The 14,705-nt window shown below is 38.7% G+C and overlaps 1 protein-coding gene across 6 annotated transcripts in view; it reads right to left on the bottom strand.

Moving 5' to 3' along the window:
* mctp1a (multiple C2 domains, transmembrane 1a) overlaps nt 1-14,705 on the bottom strand; it is a 150,775-nt gene that overhangs the window by 88,416 nt on the left and 47,654 nt on the right. For all 6 annotated transcript variants that reach the window (XM_023273717.3, XM_023273719.3, XM_023273718.3 and 3 more), the window contains exon 2: nt 6,917-7,037. In XM_023273717.3, the coding sequence (XP_023129485.1) occupies nt 6,917-7,037 (121 nt within the window). The remainder of the gene's footprint in view (nt 1-6,916; nt 7,038-14,705) is intronic.

Raw genomic sequence — 14,705 nt, 5'->3', positions numbered from 1 at the left:
TTGCAGGTTATTACTTCATCTCAGGGGGATGAAATTACAGTATTTTGTAAAAGGGATTTTCAAGGACTGGTAGTCAGGCTACAGCTGCAATAAATTGCATTAGTTTATACATAATTGTGTCTACTTTAACAATACATAGAGTAATTTGCAGATGAATTGTGCTGATATATATGCTGTGGTACTTCACACTAGTTGTTGAAATCTTGCATCTGCATTGTGTCTCCTGGCCTGAATACAGTAGTCTATTTAGGCCACTTATTGTTAATCAGTCTGTCGTCTGTTTGATTCATCTGCTAGTATGATAGAGATTATACAAAACTCCACCCTAACAACCCATTACATGCCTTTCACTTATGTAGCTGTATGTATTTTTGTGGCAAATATGAATAAATAAAAATAGAAGACAAGAAAAGATGCGTGCAAGGGGAGAAAAATCAAATATATCATTAGAGTAGCAGTTAAACAGTAACAGCCGTCAGATAAAGGAGGTCGATGTGAAGCTTTGTCAGATGAAAGAGATTAAGAGAGAGAATAGGCAGCTTACAAGAACACATATTAATGGAAACATGCCTTAAGCATGATAAACAAAATATTGGGTCAGAGTCTAATATTGTGAGTTGAAATTCACTGGTGTTACTGTTTCAGTGTGTCAGTCTGATTTTCAGCTCCAAAATTACATTATCATTCAAAATTAGAGATGTGAATATATAGTTGATATGTACTGCATTACAAAAATTAATCAGTGTATAATAGACTTACATGAACACTTTTGCACATACTCAGGCAAGTGCAAATTTGCAAATTTCTTTAAAAAGGGTATCTGCATGTTGATCATAAGGCACATTTCCCATTTAGAACACTGTTCCAGTCGTGGCAATTTAATATTTTGCATCTAAATGACATTTAATTACACCTACAGTGAAATCTGCACCTGCTGAATTTTGATAATTATCCTTCAGTACATGTAAAGCAGGAGCGTAGGGCAGCAGAAATACTTCTGTTGAAGTATGCAGGAGTCAGACGTCCACTATTCAGTTTAACAGACTGAGAGGGATCGTTCAGCCATATACTTTAAAAGCCCTCAGAAACACAATGAATTTGTTAAATGGTAATTTTAAAAAGCTATCTGGCAAATCATATTATATTGTATCCAGACAAAAACTGGTCAAAAACTGTACTCGCATACTTACACACATATGTACACACATGCATGCAAAAATCATTGCAGGCAAATCTCACCATTCAGCAGTTATTCCAGCTAACAGGACCAGGCAGTGATTAAAATAAATGAACAGAGAGCTATAACTGCAATTCAAAAGGTCACCAGGAATCATTAAATTATGTCAGCAGCTGAAAAGTTTGGTATAGCACCAGACAATGACTGTTGATTGCTGTATATACAGTATAGCTCATTACAACACTACAAGTAATCTCCACTATGATCACATTTTTTATATTTAGCTGTAAAACTTTCACTGTGTTCATTTACCAGTAGGTAAACACAACACCTCTAAGACCTTGAAGCAAGATTTTTTTCTCCAAAATTAATGAGTAAAGTCAAAAGAAATTCAGGAACATGCATCCTCAATGTTCTCTGTCACACACACACACACAGTACACACAGTTATTGCAAGATGGAAAGGGAAGAAGCTGCGTCAGGTCTTGGACTGCTGAAGAGGTGCACCTTGTGGTACTTCACCCACAGAGAGTATACAGAGGGCAAAGTGTTTTCATCTGAGGTCACCACAAAGCTACAGAGCTTTCACTGGTAGCTCGACATACATGACAGCTAAGACCTGGTTTAGGACTCCACGGACACAACAGGATCTTGCCGATATAGGAGAAGGTAAAATTCAAGGAAAGATTACTTGACAGGTAGAATCTGACTCGGCCGGGACAATAAGCATGAAAAGAAAATTAGTTCTTCAAATATCTTTTGTCGTTAAACAAATGGCTATCATGGTTTTCTTGCTTCTTATGGTTCAGTGCTTTTAATGGTTCCCTTATTGCAGTTTAACCTCAGAACAACAGCATCAGATACCGGTTTAAAAAAAACAGAAGCACATTTAGATGGGTAAAACATCAGCATCGATCTACTTTGTATTTTCTTCATTTATCTGTGTGCATGTATGCTAGCATTTACAAGCTTATATCTATATTTTTGCTATCAAGTTGTGACAAATGTCACATGTCGCCTGTTTCACTTGGTGAGTAAAATGGTTTGACTCCAAGTTACTATGGCTGCAACCAAAAAGCTCTCAAATGGCTCGTTTGTTTAACACTAGACAAGTGATTTTCACTAACTCCCATCTGAAAGTCTTGCGCTGTTTTCTGAGGATGACAGAAATATTCCCTTGGAGGTCTTTGTATTTTTAAGTCTCAGCTATGTAACCACCAACTTCTGAGCATCATTGAGTCAAGTGCTGAAGAGGTGGCTGATAGGCTAATATGAATTCCACCTACACTCACTAACCTTTACATGCATATTCACACATACTTTAAACTGTAAATGAAAAAGATCGTGGTTGACTTTCAAGAAAGACCTTTGACAAACAGGTCACACAGTCAGAGTAGTTCCAGTATGTCTTCTTAATGCCTTCATGTCTCCTGCCAACATTCCATGTCCAGCCTACGCCCTCGGCAGTGAACCTTTACAGACTTAAATTGACAGCACCTGCATGCTCAGCAGAAAACCACAAGTAACTGAAAATGCTTTAAGCGTGACTGCTCTCAACAACTAGAACACTGTGGCCAGTACAGTGAGGTTTATATTATTTAATATGCAGATTAATCCCATTTAGAAGCAAAATTATAATAATGTTTTAGCAAATCTGATGAAATTCTATATGGAATTGTATCACGTCATGGTAGCACAAAATCTACACAGAGTTTGCAGGCAAGTATTCCTGCTGTAGCTTTATGGTTAAAGAATGACTAGAAATGGTTTATAAAGACTGTAAGACAATGCTCAAGCACTTCATGATTTAGCAGAGGGATAAAACAGAGTCTTCACATAGTTGTTGCAAAAACATGTCAAACTTTCTGAGCCTTTAGCCAGTGGGATTGTATTTGGTTCAATATGACATGTTTGTCTCCTCATGTTGTCTTCTATCAAACTGAGGGTAAAATCTCCAAATGACTGAAACTCTGTTCTAAATGTTACAACACAACACAATATCCTCCTTTGCTTTCAGAATCAAGTGTTTCCAAGAGTTCACTGTGACTGGAGATTGAACAGTGGTAGTTGAAGGTGTATTAGAGAAAGAGACTCTTGATTGAAAAGCAAAAATATGTCAATGGTTTGATGTTGTAAATAGTCATTCTTCTGCTTAAAATGTCTAGCAACTTACAATATAGTATTATCTGCGTATTATATTAAAAAAGAAAGCATTTTTAAAAATTATTCTAACCAATACGAACAACCAAAATTATTAATCATCGAATACTGAGAGTGCTTTTCTGTAAAATTAAACGGTCAAAAACAATGGCACAATTGTTCCGATTTCAAATGTTTCGCTGCTACTGGTGATTCTTCACAAATCAGTCTATTTAAAGCACATTATTTGTAGTCACTTTTTCTAAGGTCCCATTCTTTCACCTCCTCAGAGGAAATTTTTTTATGGCAACACACCCTTCGCTAATAAACCTGTCAGGGCTGTTCCATTTTAAATTTAAGTCAAACTCCCTGGCCTTGTTCCCAGCCTTGCTTTGGCACAAAAAGGCTCCCTTCATCACTTAGAACTTCACTGAAGGGACATAAGGGAAGACATGGCACTAATGTAGAACTGAATGCCACTGAACCCCTGCCCTCCCCTCTTTTGTGTCTGCCTTGTCAACCTTGTCTCTGAGAGCATACATCACTTTGATGCATGGATCAAAGCTGTAGTGTCAAATAAAGCGTCCCATCTCATCTGTTACCTGTGTGCTTCTGGTAACTTTTTGTGAAGCTCCACTAATGTCTCCCCTAAAGATCCCTTTTCTGTCAGTGTCTACGAGTCATTTTCAGGAACTTGCAAACCATTTTAGGGCAACTGAAACCTCTGCGCATGTTCTGAATGTAGTAACTGCTCAGTTAGAGCCTCTTTCAGTGCCATTATCATAGGAGAAAAAAGTCTTTCTCTGGGATGGGTGTCTCGGCACAACCCTAAAAAACTGCTGATGCTGAGCGGTTAAACTAAAAGAGTATAATAGCATCAAATGGGCATTATTTTTTGCCCTTTTACTGTCCTTGTCAAGTAGCAGTCTCCTGCTCTAAAACATTACCATCAGCAGTGTAAAATTTGCCATATAGGCCACATATACCTTCCACTGCTCTATTCCCTACATGCTGAAAGAACTGGGGTTCTGTGAGAAAGTCCAGTAACTACTATTTGTCATTGTTTTGATGCACTCTGGGTTTTTGTCATGATCAAAGTTGGCATCACTATAGAAACAGAAAGGCTAAAGGACCATTTAGGGAATTGTTTCTGTAAACGTTCACAGCACTTTGTGCCTGCCCCGAGTCCCTGCAATGGAAAGCAATCTTTGTTTGAATATAAATTCCAGAGCCCCAGAATACCTCAGCCTGATGTTGGATATTACCTGAATTTTCCTGCTTCATTTTTCGGTCAGTACGTAAAATTCTGCAAAGATGTTTCTGCTGACAAACTGGAAACTACGTGTTTCATTTGTAATTCATGCTGGGGCTTTCAGTGGATCAATAGGTAACAAACAAAATTGCTTCTTGGCTCTCCCAGTAAAATACTTTCATTTTATAATTCAGCTCTTTTCCAGTATACACACCTGACAAGGCTAGACCAGACTAGACTGTTCGACTAATAGAATATTTCGCCAATCCTACATCGGTCTTCTGCAATTTATCCATTGCCTGCTGTAAAAAAAAAAAGCAGCAAAATGTGAATATCCAGATACAACTACATGTCAAGATTTAGCATCAATGGCTGCATATGTTAAGAAGCTGCATATACTGAAAAAGAGCTCCTTACTGAGCAGTGGGTGACAAAACAACATGTGTTACAACATTGATTGTTATTAAAATTTGCTCATACATAATTGAATTCATCTTTTTGTATATTATTTGTCTGTATCTCCGTATCTGTCTCTCTCTATAATGAGCTGCTGTGACGGGCTCAGGATAGGACAGGTGAGCTCAGCACCTTGCTGCTCATTATCTGGGCGGACAGGTAGTCAGGCAAATTGCATGGGAAAGAACAGGGCAACTCATACTGCTCTGTTGTCATGGTGACTGCTACAACAGTTAATGAGACCTGGCTGTCCATCATCCAATCTATTGTCCATGTGAGTTTATGGAAAAATCTCTGGCTTTGCATGTTTTTGCTGCTTGGCTTTACCACAATACAAGTGCTATGTTCAGATGGCTTCCACAGGTAAAAGGTTATCTGTTCTGAACTTAAAATCAAAAATATATTCCAGCTCCAGAAAAGCAGGAACATACTGTTTATCAGAGTGTTTTAATGTGAGATAATATCTTTTATACTGGTGAAAAGATAGATAAATTCTATTCCATCACACAATAGCAGAAATAGGTGAGTGCAGTGAATGGAACAACTCAAGATAGTGCTACATAAACATGCCCACCTCCACTCCACTGACCTCTCTCAAGCATTATGAAATGCCACTCAGCCTTCTTTAGGGCTTCCAGTTCTGATTCTCTGAAGTTACCAAATTAAATATTTAACAGAAAATGAAGAAACAAGAGCATGGATAAAGAAGATTGCATCCAGCCAGGCACACTGGGTAGTCAAAAGAAGGATTTACATTATGGTTTAGTCACACTACAAAAAGTAGTTTGGGGACCATATAGGTGTCAGTCTTCTTGACTTGAAATGTGACAATGTTTTAGGTTAAGTCAAAGCTGAATCCTGTAAAGCACACATTCACAAAGCATCACCCTCATCATTCTAAGTAATTCCACCTGACTTCACACAAAGAAAATCGATTGAGATGTGAGGACGAAATGTGTGAATTAATAAAAGCCTACACAGAGAGAGAGGAGCGAGAGGGAATGGGGTGCAGTAGAAATAAAGAGGAAAAAAAGTCCAAAGAGAAATATTCCACTGACCAAAAATAGATATATATGTATATGTAATTTGGATGATTCTCCATATTTTTTTTTATCGTCAACAAATCCAACAAAAAGACAAAAAAAAAAACAACAACACCGATCCTTCCAACAAGTATTGGCTGTGTGTCCAAAGCTTTATTCTACACTTTCCTCTGTGCCATAGAGCTACTGAAGTACTAAATCACACCACTGAGACATGGTGTTGCACTGGATAACATGCTTCTTCATCAGAAAAGTCTATGGTCACTATAGTTCATTTAGAAACAGCTCCACAGACTAATAACAGTGACGACTTTCAGAGTCTCTGGGCAGTCGTTTCTTTGAGACTGAGGTCATGACAGATGCCCAGACATGCAGTTCTGTTTACGCTGCTTTGGCAAGCTATTGGCCTACATAACACAACTCGGCCCAAGTTCTTTGAGAAATTTACAATGCCTAAGGCACAACCTGATCAATAAGACTTGGAATACAGTGCATGTCTGACTCAGTGTTTTTTTTTTTTGTTTGTTTTTGTTTTCTTTTAATTGGTTTGATTTTTCACTCCAATGAAGCCTTTCTAGGAGGATGAGCTGACCGAGGACTGAGACACACAGTCAAGATTTGTTAGTAAGATCAATTCACTGTTAGTTTTTGTCTTTTTGATTTGTTGACAACTAGATAAAAAAGAAAATCACCAAAGTTTTCTTTTAAGCATGAAACAGTTAAAATCTTACTAGCATTCAGCGACAATGCAAATTGGGGAAGTTATGACTATATAAAACTGTTCACACTGTCCCTCAGCATAAATATCAGCACTACTGAGGTAGCAGGAAGAATAAACAGGTCTCTTACCTGTTCGATCTCGGATGGCAAGGTTTTTCCCTTTCTTTAAGACAATATCCAGCTGGTACATGGCGGGACTAGGAGGTTGAGGCAGGGGCTCTGCATTACTGGGCCCCACTATGTTGATGCCCTGTAAAGATGCATAGGTACACAGGTTAGGCTATATAGGCATATCATGACTGTCCAGATTACTCCAGCATCATAATTTTTCATAAAGATTTGGAGGGAAAAACAAAAGAAAGAAAAGGAAGAGAAAACAACATGATTTTGCAGTAAAAATATATAAGCCACGTTGCTAACAGACAAACAGACGGACAGACAGACAAATGCATGTCGATTGTCACATAACTCCGCCGCATTCCTTGACGTAATAATGAACACAAAACAGACAATTTCAAAGAACATCATAGTTGCCCCGACAATGCGTATAATCTATATGTGCAATCAGAACTCACATATGTGACAACAGACAATAAAATCAGATGACTATTTCAGATATGAAATATTTAAATAAATCCGAGAAGTAACTGCTCAAAATTGTTATTTTTAGAATAAAAAGCAGAAATAAAAAAATTAAAAATAGTGGTCTACGTAACACTGGTCTCTGAACCATCACAAATATTTAAGATGAGCATGTGAAAGGGAAAACTGAAAAAAAAGGCTTAAAATGGCTTTTGTGACTATTCCTGTTCAAAATGTACAATTTTTGTTGCAGCATTAGTACATTCGAAATAAGAGGTAAAAAAAAAAAGAGGGATTACTCATGCACTGAAAAATCCATGTTTAGACATTGCATAATATACGTTGCATCTATAGTCTGATAACTAACTATTGCCTGCAACCTCTCCATGATGCTTCTGGGGATCAGGGTCTTGGAAAGGGTCATCTCTGTGCCTTTGCATGTCATGCTGTAGCCCTGAGGTCAGTGCTGCTCTCCGCTCTGACAGAGATCCCCCACTGGCTCTGATTATGGTTGCTGTTGGAGCCCCTTTGCAAGCCACACAATAAACCAGGCTACGCTCTAAGATCCACAGCAGCTTACATTCTTTCTCGATCTTTTGCACATCTACCATCGTTTATCTCTCCTCCCCATTAGACAACCCGTGGGTGGTCAACTACTGTCAAGTCTCACCAGCTACCATACTCTGAGATGAGGCTAATAATAAATCAGCAGAAAAATGCTAGTGGACCACTGGGAGACTGCTGAGAGACTCTCAAGGCTATAGCATAAGAGAGGGCTGCCATTTGAGAAGAGCAGAGAGATCTACAAACAGATAAAAACAAGGTAAAGATCTAAATGGCAAAAGAGATGGAATACTCTTGAGAAAAGTCTGTATTAACACAGTCATCAAAATGCACTGTTTCTAATAAGGCTGTTAAAGCATTTCTTGCAATTGTTCATAACACCATTTCCCTCCAGTGTAATGTCTGATTGCCCTCAAACATAAAGTGGCCCTGGTGGCTATTAAATTTAGCAAAATTAGCAAATCTATGAATAATAATGAAAGCTAGAAGGAGCTTTTGTATTTCTGTTTATCAAACCCATAATGAACTTTGCTGTCAATCAGAGCATACCAGTTGTGCACAGCACTGTACAACATTCCTCCTACCTCAATGTGAAAATAACTGAAATACAAAAATTTCTGAGATTGTTCCTATAAAAAGTAAAAACCTGAATTAAATTGTCCAGTCTCCCTTTAGTCGTCATGTGGGTGATACACTGATCCAAGAGCTCCTCTCTGATTGAAGCACTCCATGGAACTCCCCTTCTGTAAACAAGCCACAAACTATTTGCTTGCTGGATCTCCTCCACTGTGTCAAAATGGAGAACCTTCAACCTGGATTTTATTTTGGGGAAGATAAAAGAGTTGCAGGAAGCCAAATTCGGCGAGTGGGGCAAATGGAGAGCAACGATTGTGACAGTGCAACCCAACAACATGTACATTTTAAATGTATTGTTAGCATGTGTACATTAGCAAAATGGCATGCACAACAGTATAGGTCATTTGCAACGAATGCTCTCCCTCAGAAGTCACAGTAGAATATTGACAGTCTGACCCAAGAAGTCACATGGAGCATGATCTCATGAATATCGAACAACATGACAAGCATGGTCTCGGTGCACTGCTTACTTGATGTGCCTTCTTCAATTCTGGAAACTGCACTCTCTTCCACTGAAGATTGCTGTGGTCTGTGGGTCACAGCCACAGACCAAACTCTCGTCACCAACAATGATCTCCAATTTGAAGACTGGGTTAATTTAACACAATTTGATGTTTGCTCTCTGCACATTCGGGATCCATGGTGAAAATGAAAATGCACACCTGCAAGTGATCAAAGTGGGACCTCCAGAGAGCATTTGAAAGGTTGGAGCGTTACGAATGGCGTATTACTGCAAAACACCATTTTGAAGGGAATGGCAGATAAATTCAAATTGGGTACCATTTTTGCCCTTTGTAGATTCAGTCACTTAACTTTGTGGTTACACTGTTTAGCAAAACGAGACATATGCCGTGTATATATAATTGATAATTTTGTTTAAATGAAGAAAAAGAGAAATATCCCACTTGTGAAATAAAACAACTATAAATGAGCTAGAATTCTTTACATATTGTGCATTTCACTGAAGCAGAAACACAAAAGGCAATTCAAAAAACACAGTATTATTAAATTACAGTTTGGGGAGTATCAATATAGAAAATGGTCATAAAATCACTCACAATGTTTGCAGAGAATTCAGTACTAGCGGCCTGCTGGACCTCCCAAAGATCTTGCTTATCTCTATCATCACATTAAGAACAATAATTAATTCTTATGTCTATGATTATGGTCTATTATATTATAATATATATTATATTATAGTACAGAGTTCACACTGCCAAATTTAAAACCACAGTGGCTGGTTTGACAAATGTGGTACTGTGTAATGCTTGAAACTCCCAAATCTCAGCTGAGTGTCAAGCCAAAACAATTTAGGCTTCACAGCACCTGTTGTCAAACAGGCAAAAAAACAGAGGAAAGGGAAAATAGTGTCAGTGTTTTGGGGGAAAACAGAAACTGAGTTAAGTCTAACAAACGAAATGTAATTTGTTAGATAGCAGGTGTACCAGCTCAGAGAAATACCTCGAGAAATCGAATTTGAGCATTCAGGGACAGACAATAGAGAAAGCTGTGTGACTTAATGGCATAAACCTGGGGTCAATGGCGCATTTAGGCCACTGTAGTTTCACTGTATGCGTGTGTGGATACGACTACACAAAAGATGAAAGGTTCTGACCTTGCAACATTAAGCCCTTTTGTCCAGGAATGTGACAAACAAACAGTGACAAAAAGACACACAAAGCAAAGCAATGTCGAGTCAAGTCACATCCTAACAAATAAGCGATTAAGGAAATGATGCAAATTCCTAGTCGTGCTGTGCTCACAGAGAATGAGATGGCACGTGTTGTTGCTGTCTGTGTTGAAAGTCTTGAAAGCACACACACACACGTCAACATAATAGGGAGTGCAGGATTTGAAATGGATTTGCTGACAGCACAGGCAGCTTGAGTGAGTGATGTAGTCACGATACGATGAATGAGGTCTTTGCTAAAACAAGAACACCAGATAAAATAGACATGCTCACAACTTACAAACGTTATAACCCTGCAAAGAAAGAAGAAAACAAGCCGTTGCAGACGTGGATTACTTTTTGCTGCATGTCCACACTTTTTCAATAAATGTTCAGTTTTTGCTGGAATTAGCTTCTTCTAAAAAAAAAAATAAACCAAGCCTGCTACTGAATTACAAATGACCCTAGTGAACCAACGATACAAAAAACTACTACAAAGCGGATTTTTTATTATTTTCTGCTGTCTTCCATATGTAGTGAAAAAAATGATGATATCTGAGATAAAAATACACTCTATTGTTGGTTCAAAAACTAGAGCTGAGCCAAGCTTATGTATCAGTGGATATCACAATACTGAGTCGTCCATAGCCGCCCGTAGTCGTCCGTCATCCCCTGAACAGATGCGTCTCTATTTTAAGCTATCCAGCTGTCTAAATAGGCCACTCAACAGCTTGTGCTTTACACACATACGTAAATGCAGCAAAAATAATTTGTTTTTCAAAATTCAGGTTTATTTGCTTTGGCCTACACACCAACATGTAACACTGGTGACATGTGCAGAGCACTTTAGCAGCTACAGTTGCTCTGCACATATACACAGTTTGGTTTGTTGCAGCCATATCGACATTGGTGTACATGTTGGCGAAAAAGTAAAAACAAATTGAGGTACAGATCTGCCAAACAAGGTTTGAGGAAATGTAGAAACGGTAAATATCCAAATCAGATTGTATCTTAGTCACAATTACCATCAGATTCCAAATGAAGGTGGTTTGTATTTATTGAAGACTACATATCAAATATTTTCTGTCATAATTCTCAGCCACAAGAAAATAGGAAAAGTGAACTAAAATAAAGCGGATGACTAAAGTGAGTGCAAGTTAAGTAAAAATAAAGCTTAGACACTGACACAGGCATAAGAACACAGATTCAGACAAAAACACTCAGAAACTCCGGCACACATAGTTTCTGGGTCTAGAACCAGCAATTCTTTTCCATTTGGTTTGGTCTGCTCAATCCTTTGGGACAGACTCGGTGAAGAGAAACTGCCTCCATCCTGTCCCTTGAGTCCAGCAGACCTCAACCCTCATCTCTGAACGCTGACACCTCAGTCAAGAGAGACACACATACTACACATGCATGCACTGTGATAGAAATGAAGGGGAAGAGAGGAAGGAAAGGAAAGGAAAGGCTGCCAAGCTCCATCCCACTCCACCTGCTCTGTGTTTCATGATTCCTTCAAGCTGACAGACAACTAAATAATCCCCACCACAACCCAAGTTTTAGTCTTCCTCCAATCTCACGGGGCAAGAAAGATTGTGGCAGAGGGAGACCTTACAGATCAACACACATGTTTAAATGAGTGGGTATATTACAATTTATGTGCACTGAAAGAATACTGCTATAACAGCAGATACACAAAAATCCAGCATTAAAAATCATATTCAAGGTTTCTGGGTACAAACACAATTAATTAGCTTTTTTTTCAACAATGTATAATTATAGGGGTGCATACTGATAATAAGATAATCCTAAATTCCTAGCCTGTATGTATGTTTGTATGCATCCGTGTGTCCCCAGCAGCAAAATGTAAATAAATAAATAAAAGAAGAGTTCCATTATGTGGCTCCAATCCAGTGAGATGAGCAGAGCACTTTACATTTTCATTAAATAATCCCTCGAGGGCTGCACTGGAGAGAGCTCTGGGTATTTGGACACAAGCCTTCAGCATTTCAAAGACAGCCTTTCAGCCTGAATCCCAACTGGCTCTGATGAAATATCAATCAAGTTCAGCTTCCTTTTCCATTAACTAAAGCTACTTTGACGGGATAAATGGCGTTCAGCATTGCTTTGACAATGTTGCATCCTCCCATTACCTACAGAGGTCTTGAACATGTGGATGCAGGCACAAACACTGCATATTTGGGAGTGTTTTTGCCCCTCAATTCTTTATGTGGGTGAAAGTCCTGCTTTCAGCAACAGATCATAAAAAGGAGAGCTGACAATTTATCACGCCTCTGAAACGATGAGTAAATATTGAATAAAATATTCAACACCACCAATAAATCACATGTAAAGACTGATTTTTCTTTTTCTAATAAGATATTCTACACCAATAGACCCCATTTAGTCATAATGCATGTTATCTGCTGCTTACAGTCGAAGAGGTAGGGCACAAGAGGGTAAGGAGATTATGTGGATATACTGCACTGAGCTTCAGCTGAGCTCCAAGACGTACATAAATCCAGATATACCACTTAAGTCAAACAGCCTTACTACTATTGACTTTCCTGAACCTTAATTAAGTTACAGTGCACAACAAAACTCCCACATGTCCACACACAACACCATAGCTTGGTCAGGGCAGCAGCTTCAGTAGTACAAAGTAAAATTGTCCATAACATGAAATGTTCAACTAATTTATTTTTTTTGCCATGGTATCTTTTCACTGATGCATTTGAAATTAATATTAATGCAATATATTTTAATGAGAACTGTTGAAAAAGGGAATATACAATTGTTGGGGTGCAAATATCGATAATGAAATTAGTCGCCACCAATTTTATATGTCACCATGTGTGTTTTTCATGCAGACTTGAAATGTGCTGACATGAAGGCTTTACTGCTTAGTGGACTGAAGTGTCACCACCCTATGTGAGGCGCTGCCCGATGCGATTATATAAAAGCACGTATCACCTTCACACAGTCTGAGGACATGCTGCCAGAGGAACACATTTACAGCTGAACTCAGCACAGGAAAACGAAAGAAACAATGTATGAGCCAGCCTTAATAAGCAATATTTCTGCCAGTGCATTGCAAGCAAAGCGACTTGCTGTCTCTTGGTTGAGCGACTGTTTGACCTAAACATCAGGGAAGACTTTTGTTAAACTGCAATTAATGTGCAGTGGTCCTAGGCCTGGGTTACAAAATGGTAGAAATGTGTATTGGCGATAGACACTTCATCAATAGCCATAACAAAACTGTATTGGATGGAAATGGCAATGAATGCACATCATGAAAACTCAAAGTTTCACTGCATGACCTAACCCCAGCTGTGCTCCCTTCTTAGCGAATCAACATTTCATGCCTTAATAAGTCAGCCTCTTGGCCCCCGTTGCTCCCTCTTTGACTTTCATAAAGGGCTCCCACTAGTCCACAGCCACCTGGGCCTCTTGTTGCCTCCTTCATTGGAGGCTGCTCTGGTCTAAAAACACTCAGGCTAAAGTGACTGAATTGAAAGTAAACCTTTTCACTGCTGCTCTTTATTAAAAATGTATCTTAAAAATGGCCAACAATTATCAAGAGACTGAAATATATTAGCATGATACATTTTTAGGCTGTATCACTCAACGCTACGTGGTACAGTTGGCAGCAACACCTAGCATCTAACATTCACAGCTTTACCAAGTCAACAACATTAGCCTGAAGCGAAGAGCAGCAGGGAGCACCATGTCCTCATTAAGTTATTATACAAACTATACAAGCCTACCTTAACACCATCGGTCTGTCACTTGTCCTGTTAAACCATCATAACATCCATTAAGTTTGTATAGACCCTGTTGGTGTTCTCCATGTGATTGTCATTCAGGTTGGTTTAACAGCATTTTTCCATAATATAGCCTAGTATTGTCAGCATTAATTCATAAAAAACCCCAAAACACCCATACTGTATATTACATACGTACACAATGAGCATCTATAATCACAGTTAGCACATGCCTAAAACGATATCAAGCTAAATTCAAAGACCCATTGATTACCCCAACTGTGCAATTCGTCATCCAAAAAGTAATTTACTCATTTCAATAATCAATAGATGATTCGACTGTCAAGACAGTTGTTAGTTGCAGCCTTAATCTGCTTTTATTTGATTTCTTAGATCAATATCTTGCCTCAGAACATCAGTTTTTTAACCACAGTCTTAACCTCATTAGAGGGAAACACACTGCAAGTTTGGATTGCAACATCAAAAGGTTGGTCATCTGGTACCTCATGTTCCATTCCTTTACAGTACTGAATGTGAAAAACCACTGGTAGTCGTTCACCAGAGTTGCATCACATCTCACATATGACCCACAGCTTTCCACTCCTTGACAACGGTGCTCCGCATGCTCCTAGTGAAAATAGCCAGGTTAGTCTGCCGACTCACGCAGAGTGGATTATTATGTGGCTCTGAACACATTACTCTC

Source organism: Amphiprion ocellaris, chromosome 6 (assembly GCF_022539595.1).
Source record: "Amphiprion ocellaris isolate individual 3 ecotype Okinawa chromosome 6, ASM2253959v1, whole genome shotgun sequence".
Lineage (NCBI taxonomy): Eukaryota > Metazoa > Chordata > Actinopteri > Pomacentridae > Amphiprion > Amphiprion ocellaris.
Note: the sequence above shows the minus strand (reverse complement) of the source record. Positions and strands in the feature narration are given on the sequence as shown.